This window comes from Phodopus roborovskii, unplaced genomic scaffold (assembly GCF_943737965.1).
Source record: "Phodopus roborovskii unplaced genomic scaffold, PHOROB, whole genome shotgun sequence".
NCBI classification, from domain to species: Eukaryota; Metazoa; Chordata; class Mammalia; order Rodentia; family Cricetidae; genus Phodopus; species Phodopus roborovskii.
The window spans coordinates 20,603,918-20,627,203 of record NW_026126409.1 but is presented as its reverse complement, the minus strand read 5'-3'; the positions used below and the strand labels follow the sequence as shown (position 1 = coordinate 20,627,203).

General features: G+C 45.8%; 1 protein-coding gene across 2 annotated transcripts in view; it reads left to right on the top strand.

Moving 5' to 3' along the window:
* Nucleotides 1-23,257, top strand: part of Plekha2 (pleckstrin homology domain containing A2) — a 53,097-nt gene extending 29,840 nt beyond the window's left edge. The window contains exons 4-12 of one of the 2 annotated variants that reach the window (XM_051182168.1): nucleotides 3,476-3,524; nucleotides 5,054-5,151; nucleotides 7,501-7,641; nucleotides 8,142-8,288; nucleotides 9,222-9,290; nucleotides 9,645-9,715; nucleotides 13,482-13,545; nucleotides 18,659-18,736; nucleotides 19,335-23,257. In XM_051182168.1, the coding sequence (XP_051038125.1) occupies nucleotides 3,476-3,524; nucleotides 5,054-5,151; nucleotides 7,501-7,641; nucleotides 8,142-8,288; nucleotides 9,222-9,290; nucleotides 9,645-9,715; nucleotides 13,482-13,545; nucleotides 18,659-18,736; nucleotides 19,335-19,694 (1,077 nt within the window). In that variant the 3' untranslated portion in view covers nucleotides 19,695-23,257. The remainder of the gene's footprint in view (nucleotides 1-3,475; nucleotides 3,525-5,053; nucleotides 5,152-7,500; nucleotides 7,642-8,141; nucleotides 8,289-9,221; nucleotides 9,291-9,644; nucleotides 9,716-13,481; nucleotides 13,546-18,658; nucleotides 18,737-19,334) is intronic. The other variant, XM_051182169.1, reaches the window with a different exon arrangement.
* Nucleotides 23,258-23,286: the final 29 nt, after the last annotated feature.

Below are 23,286 nucleotides of genomic sequence, written 5' to 3'. Positions count from 1 at the left end.
GCGCCTGGGCGCTCTCACTTGAGTCAGACTGTTGGATGTCCTCACCCACCTGTGGCCGCACTGCTTCCTGTGGGTCCTCTGTTCTCTTCCTGTGTTTGAAGATGGCTGCTACAGCCTGGCACAGTCCACCAACAGGTGGCAGGTGGATTGGGGCGGTTCATACCTCTGGGGACAGACTGTCAGGGAGCGAGGCCAAAGTCAGCGTTCTGAGCAGCCCTTCTCTGTGGACATAGCCACAGGTAGACACATTCATTTTCTGTCCCTGCTGTCATGTGTCTGTGAGAAGAGTGTTTACCTTTCCACACTGGCATTACTAAGGGAGTAGCTGGTCTGTGGAGGCTATCACCCCTGTTCCATGGCCATTCAGGACAGAACTGGGATCAACTCTGGTAATTTGTCAATGCATTACTTTGCCCACCAAGGCTTCATGAGTTTGAGGTACACTGTCAGTGAGCATGCACGTGGACTTCCTGGTATCAAGTGCGTACGCAGAGAAGGACAAGCAGAAAGCCATGCATTGCCTTTGGAAGCTTTGGTTCTCACGATAACTGCATGGGCAGCATTTTCCCAGGCTGACTAATTAGTGCAGTGAGCGTGGTCATTTGTAATCCATGTAGGGTGAAAGGGTCAGTCAGTGGCACTCTGTCTAGTCGGTGATAAATATGAGGAGAGAGGACCTCTGGGACCAAGCTTTTCAATGCCACCCAAATTGCCAGCTGGATGAGAAGGGAGCTGGGAGGCAGGTGGGTGCTAAGGGGACAGAACACAGGCAGCTGTGTGACACTGGGAGTTAGTGCAGGGACCCAGCACAGATGATAGCCTGGGGACACAGATGCTGAAGGCTACAGCTAGGAAGTGAGTGGCTCAAAGTTCAGCAACTGGCTTGGACTGAACCTCAGGAGAACAAGGCCACTGGGGGCCAGGGTTGATGCCCACCCACCCCCACCCCCATCCCCGCCCCCGAGTGCTACCTGCGAAGTGTGCAGACATGGCTGTGTCTGGTGGTCTGTCTGAGCTCAGATTTGTGGTTCCCCTTCGTGTTCTTCAGGGCTTTCTTAGGCCACAGGGCCTCCACCTCAGGGTTCCCTCATCAGTACAGTGGACTGAACACACACTCATCAGCGTAGTGTCTGACTCTCGCTGGTGATGCCCCGTGCAGCTTTGGCACTCTGCTAGTAGGAAGGCCATTGGCACAAGCAGTCCTTCATCCTTGCACCTTCAGAAACAGGGGTCATGTGGCACCTTGATGCTTTAAATACTTGTCATATTTGTCATTGAGGATGATGCAATGTTATGTAGGCTGTGCATGTTTTTTGTTTTTGTTTTGTTTTTTAACGTTGGAAGGTAAGCAGCTTTTTCAGGCCCTATCATCAGCATTATTACTGGATGTGTATATGTACACATGTGCACACTGTGTTGGTGTGTGACTTGTTTTAAGATGGGGTACACCCATGTAACCCAGGCTAGCCTGAAACTTGCTGTGTAGCCTAGGATAGCCTGTAAGTAAAGATCCTTTTGTCTCAGCCTCCCATGTGCTGGGATTACAGATGCATGTATACCTCCCTTGCCTGGAATAATAGTCCCTCTTTGATTTGCAAGCTCTATCTGGCCATGCTGCAGCCATAGAAATTCTTGCCTATACTATCATATTTGATGCTCATGTTAACTCCATGGGATCATGACTTTATGATTCTTGACAGACCATGTCACAGAGGTCACACACCTGTGATTTGAGACCGACTCCAAAAGAAGCCTCTGCTATTTATTCTTTTGATATTTTGTAGGGCGCCACCTCAGTTCTTGGTTGAGTATTTGGAGCAATGTTAATTTTGGATAAGGATTCAAGGTGGGACTCTGGAAGACTTTAGGGTCAAGAGCAGCAGGAGCCTAGAGACTGGTGTGTCAATCAATGTTAGATTTTTAGCAAATGTGAGCAGCAAGGAGACATCATTTTTAACGCCAGACTTTAATTCCTGCTTCTAATTCCAAGTCCCAGAGTTCTGAGAGAACAAGAAGATCAGGATGGCTAGAAAGGGGACTGAGAGAGCAGTGTCCAGGTCAGGATGGCCCCATAGTAAGTGCTGCCTCACTAGGTATCTCCAGTGAGTGGGATGTGCCAGGTGTTCCAGTGTGACTGGACCAGCATCTAGGGTAATCACCAAATGTCTGTAGGCCATGATGGAATGTGAGCCTGAGTGATGCCGGCTCCTGTGCAGCACAGCAATGTCCCTGCTAGAGGTGGAATTGTAAAAGCTAGCTGAAGGGATGCCAGTGTTCCTATCTTCCCAGGCCCTGCTCTTGAAAATACCAGGTGAGCTCCCTCATTCTGGCAACCACTGTCTGGATTGCTGGAGAGTTGCCTGTGTTCATGGCCAGCAGAGATAGCTAGGCCTTTGGACAACATACCTAAATGCAGGAGTGCTTGCCACCCTCACCCCCTCCCCCTCCATCTCCATCTCCCCACCCCTCTCCGCTTTGATAGGAGTTTGTATGTCCACAGCAACCACTTCTTTGGGGCGGGAGTACATTAGCTCTTGCAAGCGTAGTAGGAGCCTGCTGGTTATGAATGGGACTCTGCTAGATCTTGTGGCTCAGAGAGAATCTTGTCCCAGCCTGGTGGCTTTTAGAGTTCTTGTGGAGAGAAAAATTAATAGAGGCATCAAGGTAGCAGTTATGTGGACAGTAAAGATTCTATCATGGAAGGGTTGTAATGAGCTTCTGAGGTAGGGGTTCTCAACCTGTGGGTCAAGGAATCACATATCTGATATCCTGCATATCATATATTTACATTAGAATTCATAACAGTAGCAAAATAGTGATAGGGGATCTCCTTCTGTATATATGCTTCTTTTATTGGTTGATGAATAAAAACACTGTTTGTCCAGTAGAGGTAGGAAGACAGGTGGGACTAGGAGACAAGGAGAATTCTGGGAAAGGTAGGCAGAGAAGCACAGGAAAGAGAATTCCATGTAGAGCCCAGGAAGACAGGATGTGCCAGGCATTCTCTGGTAAGGTAAGGGCATGCAGAAACACATACATTAATAGAAATAGGTTAATAATTAAGAGGGATCTAGCCAATAAGAAGCCCTAGCCACTGGCCAACAGTTTAATAATTCATATAGCATCTCTGTGTTTATTTGGGGCTGAGAAGGGTGGTGGGATCTGGCAGGACAAGAGAATCCAACAACAAAGTAGCAATTAAATACTTGTGTGGCTGGGGTGGGGGTTGTTACCACAACCTGAGGAACTGCATTAAAGGGTCACAGCATTAGGAAGGTCAGGAACCACTGTTTTAAGGAGTAGGACTGATAATGCCAGTTCCTCAAGGGAAGGCAAGACTCTCAATTATTAGTCTTCGAAATGTGCCTATGTATATTTGACATGCTGTTTTTATGTATGCTATATTTCCTAAGTGAACATTTTTTTTATACTGTTGGAAAGACATTCATGTATCTTTTGCCTTTACTTTATATAGGTCAGCATAGCTACCCCAAAGCAGAAACCCAAGACTCCATTCTGCTTCGGTAAGTACTGGGCTTTCTTCACAGACATATGACTTCTTTTCCATGGAAGGCTGCCCTGTGGTTCCATATGAACTGTGCCCTGTGTGTGTGAGTGGCTTAGATAATAGGGATGCTCTGGGATGCCAAGTAATACCACTAAAATTATTAATAACTTGTGACCAGACATATAGGGGCCAGCCATGTTTTAGCCAGGCTGGCCTCTGCTCTCTGCCTCCTGCCCCTTCTCTCCCCACCCCTCTTTAACTCTTTCCCCTGCTCCATGCCCAAGCTGGCCTGGAACTTGGCTTCTGCTGTACCCAGACTCCAAAGTGCTAAGATTATAGCCTGAGCTATGAGTTGAGGCTGTGTTTCAGTTTTCTTGATGCCACAAGGTGGATAGAAAACATCTAGTAGATGTTTCTGGTAGCCTTCACTTTAGAGTTGACTGGTGATGAAAGAAAACGAGGAGGTCTGAGAGAGGAAAACAGGCAGGAATGAGGAGGTCTGAGAGAGGAAAACAGGCAGGAATGAGGAGGTCTGAGAGAGGGGGAGACAGGCAGGAAAGAGTTAAAATGAAGGAAGGAATGTTGAGGGTCTCAAGGTTGCCTAAAGAGTGGCAGTTGGGGTTGGGGTGGTAGCAGAGTCACTCTATCAATGACTCATGCCTCTTTGCTGTTGGCGAGTCCAATGACTCTGTCCCTGCATTGTTGACTAGCCTCACTGTGAGCAAATGCTGAGGCATTTCTGTGTTCAGGGAGGCCCTGCACTTAGGCTTCAGGGATGCAGAGACACTTCTAACTTTGTCACTGTGATTTCTCAGCACATAGAATGGCTGCTGGCACATAGTGGGTTCTCAGCAAATATTTGTTATATGAATGAAACAGGGAGTTCTTGGTCTCCTCTGCAATGGCTTCTTGACTTCACACTGATGCTAGAGGGATGAAGGGACAGTGCCCCCCACCCCCCTTCTCCGAACTTCAGACTGGTGTTTTCTTCCTCCCGTTTCTTCCAAATATCATTGTTCAGAAATCACTCTTAGATTTTGTGGTCTGCTCATCTAATAATGTACAAACAATAAATAATATTAATAAAAAAATTCAGAGGTAAGTTGTTGACTAAGGAGATGTCAGAGGGAAGAACAGGTTGAAAATGAGGTCAAGGTCACAGACCCCATCTCCAGCAAGTCTTCTTCCATCTCCCAGGCACAGACTAGGCAAGACGGTGCTGGTAGAAGGAAGTACTAGGCTCCTGGGCTAGCATACCAGCAGCAGGTCACCAATACCCAATGCTTCATGAGTGTCTTATTGGTGGCAGATGGGTTGCTGCTCTTAGTGCCAGTGCCATTCTGGTGGCTGATGGAAGAATCCCTGCTTTTAAAGATGAGTTGCTCTGGTCTGCCGTTTCTGAATATGAAAGTGACTTTGACAGCATGGAGCAGTTCCTGGATCTATCTACGGAATAGCCTCTATGGGTCTTCCATCCCGACATGGGTTCTTGTGGTTCATGGATTCTGACCTGAGACCGTTTCTCTTTCCCCATTACTCTTACAGTTATCAATGCCCTGTCTCAGAGATATTTTCTTCAAGCCAATGACCAGAAAGATCTGAAGGACTGGGTTGAAGCCTTGAACCAAGCCAGCAAAATCACTGTACGTATACTGTTGTTTCTTTCTGGTAATGAGAGTGGCATTTCCAGTGTTTGGCCTCAGTGGGGTAGGAGCAGAATTTAGAAGGCAGCAGGGACTTGCCCCGGAGCCTGTGCAGGCCCAGCTCTCTCTAACCTCCTCTTGTCCATTGGCTGACAACAAGTTAACTTGAGAGTTTGAGTTTGCATCAAGTTCAAGGGGAAGTTTATGCAGAGTCCTGTCCCCTTTGTACTTCCTGGGAGGGGTTCCTATCAGTCATGTTCCGGGTAATTATGGGATGCTGATTCAGTGTTGTGCTGGAAAAAGGATTGCTGACTATGGGAAGTCTGGGAATGGAGAAAGCATATGAGAAGGAACTTAGATCTATTTCTTTTTCTAGTGGGGGATATTCTTCTTTGTCAGGTCTGGGAACGTCTTCCAGTTCAAAGCTTTGCTAACTTGTTCATGGACTGTGTTAAGTACTCTTGTCTTCCTGGGACGTAGCTAATGAATAATTTATTTCCTGTTCTATAGACATATCTTTAAAAGATGAAATAGAGCAGAGTGAGAAGGTCAGGGGAAAGATGTGTTAGCTTCCCAGCATGGTGACAACATGCTTGAGATAATCTAGTTATAAGAAGGAGAGGTTAATTGCAGATCATGATGTTTGCTCTTGCAGATCATGGGGTATCCCTGCTCCTTTGGGCCTCTTCTCAGGCAAGCTATCAAGGTGGAGCATGTGACATAGGAGACCTGTTCATCTCCCAGTAGTTAGGAAGCAAAGAACAAAGCAAGAAGGAGCTGGGGTTCCACTATCCCCATAAAGGCACATGCCCAATGACCTAACTTTTCCTACTCTGTCCCATCTCTGGAAAGTTCCACTGCTTCCCAGTAGTGCCACAAGCTGGGACTGAGCATCTAACTTGGGGACCATTTAGTGACTATTGCAAAAAGCACTTTGAGGGGGAGAAAAAAAAAATAGCAGCAAAATGAAACCCAGCAAGTCAGGGAGAATCTGCTCTACCACGTTGTGCTGAAAACAGAAATTCTGAATTGTACAGTGTCTTTGGGTTTCTATTGCTGTGATGAAACACTATGGCTAAAGGCAATCTGGGAAGGAAAGGGTTTATTTGGCTTACATTTCCACATTGCAGTCCATCACTGTGAAGGAAGTCAGGACAGGAACTCAGGCAGGGAGGAACCTGGAGGCAGGAGCTGAAGCAGAGGCCATGGAGGGTGCTGCTCATTGGCTTGCTCAGCTTGATTTTTAATAGAATCCAGGACCACCAGTCCAGTGGTGGCCTCATCCACCATGGGCTGGGCTGTCCCCCATCAATCACCAAGAAAATACATAATATCTGGACCTTATGAAGGCATTTTCTCAATTGGGGCTCCCTCCTCTTTGACTGTAGCTTGTGTCAAAGTTGAAATAAGACTAGCCAGCACATGCAGTCGGAAAAATTGGTCTTCCAATGATTTCAAATGAAAATGCCCATCACTGGAGCAAATTATTCTTCCAGATACCTTAGAATTCCCATGAATATTAGTAGGTGTGTGTGTGTGTGTGTGTGTGTGTGTGTGTGTGTGTGTGTGTGTCTAGCATTTGTGTTGCTGGACCCAAGTAGGGTAAAATTTAGTCATTTAAGGAGTGTGCCAGCTCATTACTATTCTGATAAACCTTGCTAACCCTGCACAAGGGAAGGGTGAGGCAAGGCTGGCTGGTGGAGGAAGGATTTTGCTGTGTGCTGTCTCTGGATATGGGGTGCTACCTCAAGACACTCACAGGAAGAAGATTGTGTGTGTGTGTGTGTGTGTGTGTGTGTGTGTGTGTGTGTGTGTAATGTATATATTCTGCCATGTCATGTTCATTTATAAGTACTCTGACTCCTTGTTTTGCTGGGGACTTTTTGTCCAGTCTTAATTACTAGCACATGAGTGTCAAGAGGCTAGGGCTGGGTGTTTGATCTTTGCTTTCTTTATCAGGGTTAGCTCATCTAATAGATATGCAGTAACTTTGCTCTGTGTGTGTGTGTGTATGTTTTATGTGTATGTGTATATTTGTGTATGTCTTTGTGTGTGTGTGTCTTTCTTATCTGTGTATATTGTGTGTGTATAAAAATGTGTGTGCTTGTGTATACGTGTGTGTGTGTGTGTGTGTGTGTGTGTGTGTCACTGGGTAAGGGTGTGTACAGGGTTACTGACTGAGTTCCTCCTATTTGGATATGAATATGCATGGAAGAGCTGGAGTGGAGAGTGTTCTTACCATCATTTAATAAATTAGCTTTTCCTTTTACTTATCTACATCCTGTTTGTGGTTCTGCCTGTCCCCTAAGATTTCTATTTTTTGCCGACCATACCGCTCTTTTTTCTCAGGTACCTAAGGCTGGGACCCTACCCTTGGCCACTGAAGTTCTCAGAAACCTAACAGCTCCTCCCAACCCAGACAAGAAGCCGCAGGTGGCCTACAAGACTGAGATCATCGGGGGAGTGGTGGTACAAACACCCATCAGCCAGGTGCCATTGGCTGGGGGCTGCTGGGGGCAGCGCATAGCAACAGGATTTGGGGATGTAGTGGAGAGGGGTGGCCAAGAAAATACAGTGCAGGGTGGGTGTGGCCAGTGCCGATGTAGGAGTTGAGGCCATGACATCATGATGTCTTGAGGATCTGTGGTCTGTGTGCTTCTCCTTAAGACCCAGGCAACAAACACTTGTAAAACTTAAAGGAAGCGTGGCAGGGAGTGAGACTAGACCCAAGTCTGCAGTCCCTCTTTCCATTTGGGGGCTTGTGCCCTCTTCTGTCTACGTTGTCTAGCCTTCCTTTTCTGGGTTTCTCTAGCCAGTGTCTTGCTTTGTGAAAACACTCAGTGGAGCACCTGATTGGGAGCAAAGTCACTTTTTATTTCTTTGACTGACATAATATCAAAAGGGCTGGAGGTGTGGTGGGAAGGCCGGCAGCAGCTGGGGCTGCCCAGAGGAGTGACTGGGACATTAACAGTGACACTGTTTCCTTGTAGAACGGTGGGGATGGGCAGGAAGGGACTGAGACAGGGTCTCACGCCTTCCTGAGGAGGTCTCAGAGCTACATCCCCACGTCAGGCTGCCGTCCCTCCACCGGGCCTCCCCTCATTAAGAGTGGCTACTGTGTGAAGCAAGGGAACGTGGTGAGTGCCAGTCCATGGGCTACACTGGGGTTCTGGTACTTTCTCAGAGCCAGTGGGCATGGGTGCAGCAGAGGACAATGACAGGAGGAGCTGTCCCCCCCTCTTTGCTAACCACCACTGGGAACGAGGCATTGGCCCCCAAGAAAGCTTGTTGCTAGTATGAAGAAGCCTCCCTGCCTTCAAACTGATGCAGTCTGCAAACTGATGGGCAAATTTCCCTCCTCCCATCCCCTTACTGTTGCTGCTAAGAGAATGAGCTCCTGTGGTTGTCTTAGTCGGGGTTTCTGTTGTTGAGATGAAACACTGTGAATGAAAAGCAGGTTGTGGAGGAAAGGGTTTATTTGGCTTACCCTTCCCCAGCACTGTTCTTCTCTGAAGGAAGTCAGGACAGGAACTCAAGCTGGAAGGAACCTGGAGGCAGGAACTGAGGCAGAGGCCATTCAGGAGAGCTGCCTGCTTTTACACGGCTTGCTCAACCTGCTTTCTTACAGAACCCAGGGCACCAGCTCAGTGATGGCACCACCCACAATGGGCTGGGCCCGCCCCCATCGATCACTAATTAAGAATATGCACCACAGCTGGATATTAAGAAGGCATTTTCTCAATGGAGACTTGCCTATAGCCCACTTTTTGGGAGGCATTTTCTTAATTGAGGTTCTCTCCTCTCAGATTGTGTCAAGCCAGCACAGCAGTAGCTTCTGGGCGCAACAGAGAGTGACAATTGGTGCTTCTCAGGTGTTAGAGTTAGGTGCTTGGCCTTGGGAAGCCCAGGCTCAGATGGAGGCCTCGGTCCTTTCACTGCTTTTGTACTTCCCCAGTGAAGACGAAAGTCTGGCTTTCACGGTGCTGGTTGCCTGGGTATTTATTGTGACAGTGCCAATCCTGGTGCTAGAGCCCTCTCCTTAATGTTTGGCTCTGTATTTTGCATTTCAGAGAAAGAGTTGGAAACGTCGCTTCTTTGCCCTTGATGACTTTACCATCTGCTACTTCAAGTGTGAGCAGGTGGGTAGTAGGTTCCGTTCCCTCCCGAGAGATCACCAAAGAAGAGAGTGTGCATGAGTGGAGACCGAGCCCTCGTAGACTTCCAAGGCACCTCTTTGTCTTACCTCTCTATCCAACCCTTGTCTCTTTATGATGCTATTAAAAGGACCCAGGCTGCTGCCAGCCTCTGAGCTGTGGACTGCTGTGGGGGCGGAGCCACAGGGCAGCTGCTGCTTAGATTTCTCCCCCTTGGTGATTATTTTGAAACCAGGTTGGTTTCAGCCAAGATTCTGAGAGAGGGATGCTGGTGAGCTGGTGTGGGTCACTGGGCCATTTACATAGCCTCACCTATTCATCTTCCATGCTTCCCACCAGGACCGGGAGCCCCTTCGCACTATACTGCTCAAGGATGTTCTCAAGACTCATGAGTGTCTCGTCAAGTCTGGGTAACTGCCTCTCCTTATTCATTAATATATTTATTTCTCTTTTTTATGGTGTTTTGCCTGAGTGTATGTCTGTGTGAGGGTGTTGGATACTCTGGAATTGGAGTTACAGACAGGTGTGAGCTACTACTATGTGGGTGCTGGGGATTAAATCTGGGTCTTCTGGAAGAGTAGCCAGTGCTCTTAACTGCTGAGCCATCTCTCCAGCCCCTTCTTATTCATTCTGAGCAGAGCCCCTGTCTTTTTTCAATTTTCATTCATTACCCCCTTTCAGACTCCGTTTGAGTCCTTGTGGCTGACCAAGTGCACCCAAACCAATGCAGAGTTGAGGTCACACTGGGCAAAGCACCCTCCTTCCTTTCCCTACTCTTGCCTAAAATGAGCCTATGTGGCACCTTCCGGTGGCAGCAGAGAGTAACACTTAGGTGTTTCTCAGGTGTCAGAGTCAGGTGTCAGTCCCTGATCTCAGATGGAGCCCTGGCCTTTCACTGGTTTCACATGCGTCATTGTGTGAAATTCTTAGGCCTTTCCCCTTTGGTGTTTATTTACTTATTTACTTATTTATTTTGAGGCAGGGCTTCTCTGTGTATCCCTGGCTGTCCTGGAACACAGTAGCCACTCTTATTTGATCCAGGGACGCCGGAACAGAATTGCTGTACTAAGTCTTTCAAATAGCCCTTGGAGGGTACAGAAGACTGGGTAATTTGTAATCCATGACAGTAGCCATAGCTAGACATTGCCCTGAGTGTGGCTCCAGAGGGCAGAACTCAGCATGGTTGGATCATGAGAGATCACCAATTGCTCCTGACCCTGAAGGACCGTGTAGATCTATGAGTAGCCTATGAGGTGACTTGGACAAGCTAGCCCAGCTTGGAGAGCTAGGGTGGGGTTCAGCCTGAGAGCCCTGAAAACTCACCCTACCTCTAACTCTGCCTGAGTCACACTGAGCTTGAGTCAGGGAGGTGAAGTCCACTGGGAAGGTTGTGGCTTTGTGGCCTCAGCTCTGTTAGATGGTGTAGCCTCTCTGGAGCCAATGCTGTTGAAATGAATCGAACTGAAAGTAGCAGCCTGGGCAGTGGATGTGAAAATGGGTAGAACTCCCTTCCTGTTTGATTTCATCTCCTCAGTGGTTCTGGAACTTAATTGTATTTGCATGAGCAATCTAGAAGTTGAAACCATTTAGCCCTCTCTTAGTTAGGCTTTCTGTTGTTGCTTAGGAGGAAAGGATTTATTTGGCTTACACTTCCATGTCACTGTTCATCATCAAAGGAATTCAGGACAGGTGCATGGAGTAAAAAAACTGGTGCAGAGGCCATGGAGGGGCGCTGCTCACTGGCTTGTTCTCCATGACTTGCTCAGCCTGTATTCTTACAGAACCTATGAGTACCTGCCCAGGGATACTCTTACCCATAACGGGATGGGCCCTCCCACATCTAATTAAGAAAATGCCCTACTGGCTTGTCCACAGCCTGATCTTCTGGAGGCCATTTTCTTATGGAGAGCTATCCTTACTCAGAAGCTCAGAAAACGGGAGTAATAGTTGGTGGATGTGCTGTTCAAGCATCTTTGTTTCCATTTCCCACTCAAGGACTGACAACATTTATAGTGCATGTCCCAAAGACTGTCTCCTCGGTGTTTGGGCCAGGTCTGAAGTCGAACCGCCCCCCCCCCTTACCTGAAGGGCATGTCACTGGCCATGCCACTTGTGTGTTTTCATTCTAGAAGGTATTTCTGCCTGTGACCAACCCTCCCTTGGCACGAGGCTCTTTGTTAACATGGAATGCAGTCTTACCTGCATCTGGTCTGGCCTCCTCAGGTGCTTTTCCTGGTAGCAATTAGGTCTTTACTCCTCATGCAGTCCCCATGGTGACTGGATGCACATTGCAAGCAGTGAACATAAAAAACAATGTCAGCCAATTCCAGCTGTGCCATTTCCACTTACTTCCTGCCCTCTGCTTGGCGGGAGTCAGGATTTCTCTTCCAAAACCCACACCCAGTGTAAAAGCCTGTTGTTCTTTTCTTTTTGAGATTGCAATATGATTACATTTCTCCCTTCCCTTTTATTCTTCCAAGCCCTCCCACATTTCCCTCCCTGCCTGATCTCCATCAAATGCATGCCCTCTCTGTCTGCCTCTCTCTCTTTCCCTCTCTCTCTGAAGCTTATTTGTCATTCATTGATTTGGTGTTGGTACACCACCACTAAGCTACACCCTATCCTCAGAAGCAGATCTTTTCTGTTTTTTTTTTTTTTTAATTTATTTTGTTCAAGCATTCAAGGGCATAGGTTCCAGTATGCGGTTTTCATATGTCCCTTGTTCCCCACGCTACTCCCACTCTTCATGCTGGCCCGTTGTCCATGGTCACCCCCATCCTATCCCCCTCTCACAGCCTCTTTGTTTTCCCCTTCATGGTCTCCTTTCTTTAAAAAAATGTTTACACATTACTTGCTTGTTGGTTTATGTGTGTGATCGTATGCACACATATGTCCACGTGGAGGTCGGAAGGCCATGTGTAGGAACTGGTTCTTTCCTTCTGCCAAGTCAGACCTGGTGGTACGTGGCAAGCTCTTTTACCTGCTGAGCCATCTTGCCAGTCTTCACAGTTCTTTCTAGTTTCATGATGTGTTATTTACTCCCACACATACAAATTTACACACTAATAAAAATTGAAGTCTAGGATCCACCTGTGAGGGAAAACACACACTATCAGTCTTTCTCAGTCTGAGTTACTTGGCTTAATATAATCATTTCCAGTTCCATGTGTTTTTCTGCAAATTCCATGATTTTATTTTCCTTAATCTTTGTTGTTGTTGTTATTTATATGGATGTAGACTATCTGTATGAGTGTGCTACATCTGTGCAGGTACCTGGGGAGGCCAGAAGAGGGTGTCAGATCTCCTGGAGCTGCAATCACATGTGGTTGTGAGCCTCCTGATATTGGTGCTATGAACTAAACTTAGGCCCTCTGGTAGAGCAGAGAATGCTCTTAACTGCTGAGCCGTCTGTCCAGCCCCTTTTTTTTTCTTCACAACCAAACAAATTCTGTTGTGTCTGTGCACCATTCATCTGCTGATGGGACGTCAAAGTTGATACCATTTCTGTGCTATTGTGAGTAATGTAGTAATTGCCAGGGGCAAGTATTTTCACGGGAGGATGTAGAGTCTTCCCGCTAACATGTCAGGAGTAGCATAGATGGGTCATAAGGTCATCTTATTTTTAGTTTCTTGAGGAACGTCTAGACTGATTTCCATAGTGGCTGCACCAGTTTACACCATTAGTAAGGAAGGGCTCATCTTTCCCCATCGTTGCCAGTCTCTGTTATCTTCTTGCTGTGGGTCTTAAAATAATTTGAATTTGCATTTCTCTGATGGCTAAGGATGTTGAACTGTTTTCTGGGAAGCCAATATTAAAGCTGTTTTACTCTCCATTTTTGTTTCTCTCTTTAGCTCCTTGTCCCCCGGGACAGTGCAATGAGGCCAAGAGCAGGAGGAACTCAGAGCTGTGGGTGGAGCTGCTGCCCAGGGGGAAGGAAGGGTTTAGAAATGGCATTAGCTCCCTTAGAAAAGGCGAGTTTGGACTCAGTAGGTGTGGCTCTCTAGCACCTCGGGCAGACAAAGCATTTAAAGTCACTGAACCTGGGCTATCTTACCCACAGATAGGACAAAGTCTTGAGATGCATTAATGGGTAATTGTGAAAACTGTAGGATATATTGTGCAAAATAAAGCACTCACAATTCCTCAAGTAATGTTCTCTCTCTTTCCCTCCCTAGCGATCTCTTAATGAGGGACAACCTGTTTGAAATCATAACCACCTCCAGGACATTCTATGTACAGGTAAATGCTCACCCCAAGACCAGCATCCCATCTCTGCAACTGTGGGTAAATGTCACCCTCACCCACCCCTGCCCTTGTTTCCTCTTCTCTTTAGCTTGTAGTTTCTCAGTGATCGATTTCAACTGACTAAAGGTAGTCAGTCTGTGTCCAGTTTCATTCTAAGGAGGATGCTAGTCAGAAGTTCCCCTCCCCAAGGACACTACAAACAGGTCAATCAACTGTGCCCGAGGATGTGTGCAGCTGCACTCGCTGCAGAGCTCCAGCTAAGCAGAGAAAAGGGGAACTGCTGGGTGGTTTCACTTCTGCTCCGGAGGGTATTTATAAGTCCTGTCTATGTATGGACATTACTGTGTGCAGAAGGACAGAAGCACAGAGGGCCCTGTGCAGGCACAGGTGCATAGCCAGCTGCACAGAGAAAGCCATTGTTTGGGCTCTGACCATTCACTTACCAGGAGTTCCCCCACCCCCAGATCTGGAGCTCTCCCAATCCAGTATGAAGTCACAGCAGCTAGCCAGGCAGATTTTCTAAGCAGGGTGAAGACTTCCAGGGCCAACTCCTCAGCCTAGGCTACCCAGCAGCCCACCGAGTGTGCTGGCTTCCAAGCAGAGTTTTGGAGGCTTCTCACATTCTGTCTTCTCGTCTCTCCACCACCCCATCCCCACCAAATCCTCCCACAAAAGGATGAGGCCTCTCTCCCATTCTTTGAGCAGTAGGGCTTGTGTCTCTACTCTTTTTCCACTTTAAACCAGCAGCCACACTGGCCAAATGAGGCGTTTTCAGACCATACTCACTGGAACAAGCACACTGTCCAGGAAGATATGGCAGAGGGGGGCAGGGGAGCAGACTGGATCATGGAGAGGGTCACTTTGCTCTTAAATCTAGTTGTTCTCCTGAGACTCTGCCATTCAGACAAAAGGACTACCCTGTACTTTAACACAAGGTTCTAGCTCTTGAGTTGGTATTTGTAGAGTACGGTCAATGATCTGGGTCTGAGGTTGGGCTCATGGATTAGAAAGAACTGATCTTTAAGCTAAGTAATCAAGCAACTGAAATCACATGTTTGGTAGCTGATGCACAGGGAAATCTTCTGGATGATGTAAATTGTGCTGTGTAATGCGTGTGTTGGTGGGAACTGGTCTGGAACTTCACAAAGACTAGCCCTTAGCATTTGCAAGTCGAAATAACATCTAGGAGACCAGGGAATCCCCTCATGAGTGGCAGAAGGTAAAGAATCCAAGCGTACTTACCACCAGTACAAAACAAGCCACCCAAAGGGGACAAGGAAATTAATAAACAAAACCAGAGCAACTCCTCCACAGAACTGTGACTTCTGGAACGGACTTTAGAATGGTGACTGTCTGCTGTTGTCCATTGGGGGAAAGGGACAGGAAAAGTGTTCTGAAGGAAGAGGACTCGGGGGAGATGGGGCCAGGCAAGGGAATACCCCCATGACGAGGGCCTGTGGAAGGGGAATAGAGAGCTGTGGGGTAGGCTGTGCAGCTATTGGCAGATCTCATTGTCCTGTCTGCTTTGATAGCCAGCTTATATTTGGTCAAAGGTAAGTCAAAGGTAAGATGAGGACAATATGAAACAGACAACTTATTGAATATCCAGGGTCTCATTTTCTGCATGTATACAATGGAGATGAAAAACTCAAGCCCAGCCTTTCTAATGACCCTGAAGACTGCTTGACACCAGGTATCATGAAGGTCAGATAAGAAAATGGCAATGCAGGATTAAAAAGGACAGTGTGAAGGCCTTGATAAGGATTTGGGTGATGGACTTAGGTGGATGAAGGAAAGTGATGAATTTCAGAGAGACAGAAGAGGTCCATTCTCTAGGACTGGAGAGTTCGTTGTATGAAGGGGGAGGGAAGAGATGAAGACAGATCCCAGAGGTGTGGCCCAAGCTTTGTGCTGGTTGATACCTGCTAACTTCCCTGGTAATACAGAGGGTAAGCAATTGTGAGGAAAATCAGCATTAGCACTAGGTGTATTGCTTACTTGTCTGTTGTACAGCAATAAAATACAATTACCAAAAGCAGCAAGGGAGGAAGGATTTGATTTGGCTTACGGTTCCAAAGGGATTGAGTCTATCTGGGCAGGAAAGACATGCCATGGCAGCAGGAGCAGGAAGCATAAAGAGAGGGGGAGAGGCCTGTCCCTAGTAATGGGCTTCCTCCATCAAGGCTCTGTCTCCTAAAGGTTCCATAATTCCCCAAACAGTGCCACCAACGGGGACCAGATAAGCTAGGAACCAAATGTTCAAATACATAGGCCTGTGGGGGACATTTTTCTCATTCACACTATAACACAGGGGTTATAGTGGAACATCCAAAGATACACCTTGTGATGAGCATTACTTAGATGATGCTCAGCCTGCTGGTGACTAAATACATGCTTGTCAAGTCAAGATACTCTAGAAGTTCCCCACTAAGGCTAGTAATTTGGGACACAGGAGGCTCAACCAAAAACGTTCAGAAGCCATTGCATCATCTAATAGGGACCAGCATTTCCCAGAGTTCTTACTGTTTCTCTATTCCTTTCCTTTTGCTCTCCAAATTTCTAAGAACCAAGGACACTAGCATCAGTCTGAATACATAAATGAGTGGAGTAGCAAGAGTAGCACAAGGCTTAAAGAGAATGGAGTGTCAGAGAAGAATATATATATATATATATATATATATATATATATATATATATCAGTAAACATATTTGTTGATTCACTTGGAAGTTACAACTTTAAACTCATGATTAATTAAGAAAAGATCTTGTGAAAATAACTATTCTTCTAAAAATAGCAAGAGTGGGATTATTTTCTATTTCTGAGTAACTCTTTAATGGTTGGCTCATAGAAGACAATAGGAATTTCATCATGCTGTCTGTGTCCATGTGTTACTCTGAAGATTTTGAAAATCTGACCTTATGCAAATAAATATTTGGACAAAAGGATTATTTCAATATATCCTTCTATATAATATCAGATATTACTTTTTTGTTTCATACTAGAACTTGAAAAATAGTGATTTCTTAATATTTAGGTGCAGTGTAGTCTGGAGCCTTATCCACACATTTGCATATGCGTAGCTAAAATCCACTGGTCACCAGTTGATTTAGATACTTTTTAATCCATAGTTTGTACTCATCATTTGGAAAATACTGCTATTATCAAGTGGTGCAGATCCTCAAAATGGTATCATATGCTATTATGTAATATTTTGAAAGTCACATATATTGATATCTTATAGTTAATGATATCAGTGAAATCTTTGAATGTGGGAGGGTGTTGAGCTTATGCAATTAGAGCCAAGTTCTCTGAAATTCTGTTTTGCTTTGTTGGCAAAACGAAATTATATTTCCTTGGTCTCACTGACTCATTTTTGAAATAAATTCTGCAAAGTACCTGCCCCTGAAAAAGTTGGATTCATGGCTTCTATGTCAGTCTCTTGTTTTAAATAAAAATAGCCACACTTCATTCGAAGGCCGAAGAACTCTACACACTTTGTTCTGCAGGGTCAGAGGTGTGACGCACTATACTCAAGTGACTTTCTGACGCGTTCCCTCAGTCATGCATATCGTGTCTGCATGCATCTTCTGTCCATCTGCAGGATCTATGAGAGTGAGGCCAGCAAGCAGGGTGAGGCAGAGGAGAGAGCTTCCCTCTTGCTATAGAATAGTAAAAACAGCAATCATTACCAATACATAGAGTGCTCTGCTGTCTGGGTGCTAGTTAAACAGTAGAACCTCACAGCTTACTTAGTTCTTTCTTGTAGGTCTGTCTCTCTCTCATCCTGGTCTTAGGAAAAGTTTAGATACCTAATTTCAGCTATTCTTTTTGGACCAGGAATGTATTTGCCTTTTCCTTGGGAAGCTACTAGATTGCCAGATAGCCAGAAAGAATCATGGGGGAGAGGCAAGTATAAATAAGTTAGCAGGTAGCAGGTGCTAGAGCTGTGCACCACGGGCCTTCGTCATTCTTTTTGACCTAGTACCTTTGTTGGTGTGTACTGCACACAGTGAACCAAGAGGGCTCCGTTTCGGGGCTGATGGGAAGGGGTAGTGATGCAAATCTGAGAGAAAATAAGAAACATAAAACCCCACGAAAAGCAAAGCAGCCCTGTTTTATCCTGGTAGCATTCAAAGAGTTGGGGTATGGACAAGCAAGGGGAGCAAGTGGAGAATGTAGAGTCTGGGTACTGTTGCACGCTTGTGCACATGCGCGCGAGCGCGCACACACACACACACACACACACACACACACACACACACACACACACCTGTATTCAGGTGGATGGTTATGAGACGGTGCTGGAACAGCAGAACTTAAGCCTTGTTTCCATTCTGGCAGCCACTGCACAGGGCTCTCTGCAGCTATCTGTGTTTGCCTGCACGTTTGCTTCCTATTGCTGGGAGGCTCCTAGAGGCTCTGCCTGCAGGGGGCGGGCCTCCTCTGTCTTCCTCTTTCCACAGAGAGGCTGCTGCCCCCTTCTGGCTGAGAAAGTTGTTGGTAGGGGATATGCTTCATTCAGTTCTGCTGTTGTGCTCTTCAGTTTAGCTAAGACTGCTGAATTTTTGGGACAGACCGGAGCAGCTTGTGCTTGGAGGAAGGCGCGGTTTCCATCAGCACATACATGGTCGTGTGTAACTTGGAGGGTCTGTAGAGGGAGTTTGCTTTAGAGGGATTTAAAGTAGGGGGTCTTTTGTTCAGATAATTATGGGAGAGGTGAGGAGGGTGGGGTCTAGACCAGCCTCAGGCCTGGGGCTGTGGCATTCTGGACCTAATTTTCCCTTGGGGTAAAAACTAGGAGCCTGGGGTGGCTCAGCTGTTTTTCAGATGGGGTGATGGGCTTAGACAGAAGATGGGGCACTAGGGTATCCCCTACCCACACCCCTCTTCCTCTTAGGGCAGCTTCACTTTGAGCAGTTTTAGTTAGGGGGCATCAATAGAGAGATTGTAGGGAAGGGAGGAAATGTCCTCAGAAGTCTGCAAGCCACATGCTTTCCAAGGTCCCCCTGAACCGGAATGATGTGATTTTATGAACTTGATCCAGAGACTTGGAAGCTGAAGTCACACCCCAAAAAATGTGTGTTAAGTGTTGTGGATGTTTTGCAGGCAGACAGCCCTGAAGACATGCACAGCTGGATTCAGGAGATTGGAGCAGCTGTCCAGGCCCTCAAGTGCCACCCCAGAGTAAGTCACTTCCTTTAGCTCTGAACGGGTATGTTTTATTTGGTGGTGTAGGCAGGCAGCCCAGCCGTGAGTGCAGCTGAGCCATAGGCGGGCTCACTTGTTTTCTCCTGCTAACTTGGGGACAGTTCTTTCCCCCTCTTTGGCTTGTTGGTGTACATGAGGTTGGGCTGGACAGAGAGATGAAGTCTGTAATGTGTCCTCCAAGTCCAGTGTCAAGCAGATCTCCAAACATGTGTACTGAATTCTGCTTGGTATCTTTATTTATTTATGTATTTATTTACTTTTGAAATGCATATATGTACATATACATATACATACATACATACATACATACATACATACATACATATATATATATCGAGTTTTCTGTGTGGCCCAGACTAGCCCTGAACCTCATAGCTCAAGCAAGCCTCCTGCCTTAGGCTCATGGGGAGCAGGGTCTGCAGGTGTCCCTGACTCCGATGCACTTGCTTGGGTTTTGGAGCCAAGTGTCCCTGTTTGAGCTGGTGATCCTGGGTGGGTACTTTTCATGAGACTTTGGGATAAACCCTTTGAGGAAAACCCCTTATTTTGTCTTTTCTTCTCTTTCTGCTTTTAGGAACCATCCTTCTCTAGATCCATTTCTTTGACTCGACCTGGAAGTTCCAGCCTCCCAAGTGGGCCTAACTCCATCTTGAGGCGGCGGCCAGCAATGGAAGAAAAAAGGGCTCTCTGTAAGGCCCCTTCTGTGGCCTCCTCCTGGCAACCCTGGACACCTGTCCCCCAGGCTGGGGAAAAGCTGTTGTCAGCTGAGAATGCTCCAGAGGACTCTTTATTTGTGCCTCACCCTGGGGAGAGCATTGCTACAGGGGTGCTGGCGAGTTCTCGAGTCAGGCACAGGTCGGAGCCTCAGCACCCCAAGGAGAAGCCATTTGTGTTCAACCTTGATGATGAAAACATACGGACCTCTGATGTGTGATATGCAGTGCCATAGTGTGCAGGAGAGACAGCGCTGTGACTCGTTTTCTCTGCCATGATGGAGGACAGAGGCTAATGGCACTCACAGTGGAGGGGCCCATGCAACTGGCTTTGGTTTTTGTTATTATCAACACAGTGTATTTAACTGGAGGAAGTCATTAGGTTAGACCCATAGGCATACTCCATTGCCTCTTGAATGTCCCCCTTTTCCCAGGTTTCCTAGTGAGGGGTTAATTTTAATACTTCTTGTCTGGGGGGGTGGTTAGAGTCTAGTTTCACCCCTACAAGTCCCCCTGCCCCCAATTTGTATTTCTTTTATCTTCTTGGTTTTGTTTCCAGTCTATATATAAGATCTCAGGCTATGAGCTGGTTCTGTCTACCCCTGTTTATTGGCTGACTTGTGGGGATCAGGAAGATGCTTACTATCAGGACAAAAAGGCATCGGGGTATGGGAGACTTGGGTTCCAGCTTGACTGACTCCTTCTGTTAGGTGGCCTTTGAATCTGGAGAGTGAAGGGGGAACTTCAAAATGTCTTCTTGGGCAGTTCCCCTCAGGACACCTCCCAGAGGAGGAGAGGGGACCTCTTATGAGTCACAGAGGCTAATTAAGCTGCCATAGCCACTTGTGGGAATTATGCTGTCCTCTTGATTCTCTGTGATTCCAAATGCTGTAGACCTGGATGATAGTGCCACAGGTCTGTTTTCTGTATCAGGCCCCAGGGATGGGGTTATCAGTGTTAAAATGTAGGATCGTGGAGGCCAGAACAGACACTTCCCTTGAAACCATGTTATTTGAGTATATGTGTGTGTGTTGGTTAAGTGTAGAATGATTCCTGTGTGTGTGTGTGTGTGTGTGTGTGTGTGTGTGTGTGTGTGCAATCTCCATCTCAGAAGCTTCATGCAAAGTAACTACTGAGAGGAGATGGATAATTGTTTATTTCAGGAAGCACCTTTGATTTATGTTTTCCAGACAGGAGAATGGTCCAGCTTTGGCACAATGAATCTTGAATCCCTGTCTCACGGTTCTTTTAGAATGAGTCGTCATTTGTCTAGTGTTAAGTGCTTGTATCTTGTGCACCCTGCTAATGGACTTGCTTTTTATTTTTTAAGTTGCCTGGTAAATGAAGCCATGCATACAGTAGGTGGAAGCCCAGCTTGATCTCATAAGATCCTGTGTACTCCCCAGTGGAGAGACAACAAAGATGATTGTTTTCAATAATGATATTTTTCATGGAATAGAAACTGGGAATAAAGAAACTTATCAGAGGGTGAATTGTTGGCTAGGGATTTTCTGGGTTCTAGATGAGTTCCGAAGATTGGATTTCCACCTGAAATTCAGGGTGTGGCTTTTTCCATTGAGCAAGATACTATTTCCATTGCCTTTGGGGGCATTTGTCTGTCAACCTTCAGTGAACTGTGTTACCAGAGACTTTTGGCTCATTCCTATCTGTGTAACTTTTATCAGCTAAATAAGTTAGTTGTATTTTTTAGTTAGAAACTTGTAGCTCTAAGAAGAGACTACCAAGCATTTTTATTTAAGTCAATCACCACTCTTTGTGTCCATAGTTAATGCAAAAGAAAAACAGGCATAAATCTTTGTGTGAGAGGAAGTGTGTGTGTGTTCTTTCTAATGTGACTAGACTAGACCCTGAAGCTGCTGCCACACAGAAGACTCCTGAGCTCATTGAGTGGAAGCTGTCCCCCACTTTAGGTTTGGCCTTGTGTTCCTGATCTAAAAAGATCTAAAAAACAAGAAATCCTGGATCTCTCTCTGTTCTCCATCTCTCTCACTCTCCCCTTTACTATTACTTTTTAAAAGAACTTTTTTTTTTTTTTTTTTTTTTTTTTTGTATTTTGGTTTTCATAAACTCTCTGGTTTTGGGTTTTAGGGATTATTTATTTATGAGTGATCAAGGTTATAACTTACTTCAAAAGCCAGTCCAAATTCTTAAAGCCCTTTGTCTCTGGTTTCAACTTAAAATCTTTCTCTAGAAAATTCTTTGGCTGCTCAACAGAAATTGCTCAACATGAGATGAGGAACTAATGAAAATAAGTTAGGAACTCTGGAATGGGCTTTACACATCCCCTGACTCACGGAGATGATGTCATCTGCTGGGTTAAAATTTCGAAATTTGTCCGTCTGTTTGCTAGGTTGTTACTGCTACAGTAACTGGTCATTATCGAAAGCTGATAGGTTTCATTAAGTATTTTGAGACTGTCCTTAGATTAAACCCAGTGCAGTTTACTTTATGTAAATAAAGGACAGCACAGTGTTTCCATGTGTCTCACTAGCCAATACATGGGGATTCTAAGTTAGAACATTGTTAATATAGTTTTGGTGTTGAGAAAATATAATTATCTGTGTGGAGTCCAGAGACATTCAAATTCTTAATTCTTATTTCAGAATTCCCCTTTTATCCGGATTTCTGACCAGTTTTATGCTAATCTCCCCTCCCCCTCTTTTTAAAATTTGTTTTTGCTGGAGTCTTGATATGTAGTTCAGGCTGGCTTTGAACTGGTAATCCTCCTGCCTTTACCCTGCTTCCTGAGTGCTTGGATTACAAGCATGTACCATCATATCCAGCCTATCACAGTATTTTAATGTAAGCCAAAGATAGTACATAAACTTTTAGTTTTCACTGTATCTAATAGAACCCTGTGGTGGGGTGTTGTGGGGGGGGTAGGTTCTGTGGCTAAGCGTTTGTTGTAGATATATCAGAAGGGATTTCTGAATTATAAAAGGTACTGCATTTTTGTTTTTGTGTGTGCGGAATAAAAGTGGTCTCTGGGATTGGGTCCTTCTGTAAGGCTTCTCAGTACCTGAAGGACTCTCCATCCCTTAGCCGTGAAAGGTCTGATGGACTTTTTTTTACCGAGGTCAGGTGATAGTAGGCAAAAATGGTGTGCCTCTGTCATTCTGTGAACCCTGATGAGAATATGGGAGACCACAGACTAGGGAGGGACCTCAGGTCAAAGCAGTGGGGTGACACTTCTACCAAGCAGGCATTCTCTCCCAAGTAGAATGATGAGCTCCTGGGGAGAGATTTAAAGCCCAGTGCTTTTGTTCCTCTCTTTTTAAAATATAAATGTTCTCTCTTCAGGACCAAAACGACTCTGAATAAATAACAGATCAGTCGTTGTGCAGTGGATTTGATGTCTTCAGAGTTGACCAAATAAACAGTCATCTGGTAGCAAATGGCAGCATTTTGGAAATTTAAGTTTCCCATGTCACTTTCTCAACTTAAAATTTTTTCCCCCTCTAAAATCTGTTTTCCTCAGCCCCCTGCCGGAATCAATTACAGTTACTCATACTAGGTAGGCTTTGAATACAGTGAATGTTTGGCAAAAACACACAGCGTGACTCCTCGGTCCTCTGTTTATGAAGGTGTGGCATGCCCGGTTGGAGCCAGTGTTTGAGCTGTGAAACACACCTCTGAAAGCACTGAACTGAGTGCATGGAAACTCCAGCTTCTTATGTTGTGATCCTAATTGGTATAGCAAAACGTAATTTTCTAAAACTGTTTGGTTGCTTGTTTTTGTAATAAAAACATGTGAAATATGAAATCTGGTTGGTTGTTTTCCTGGTCAGATCT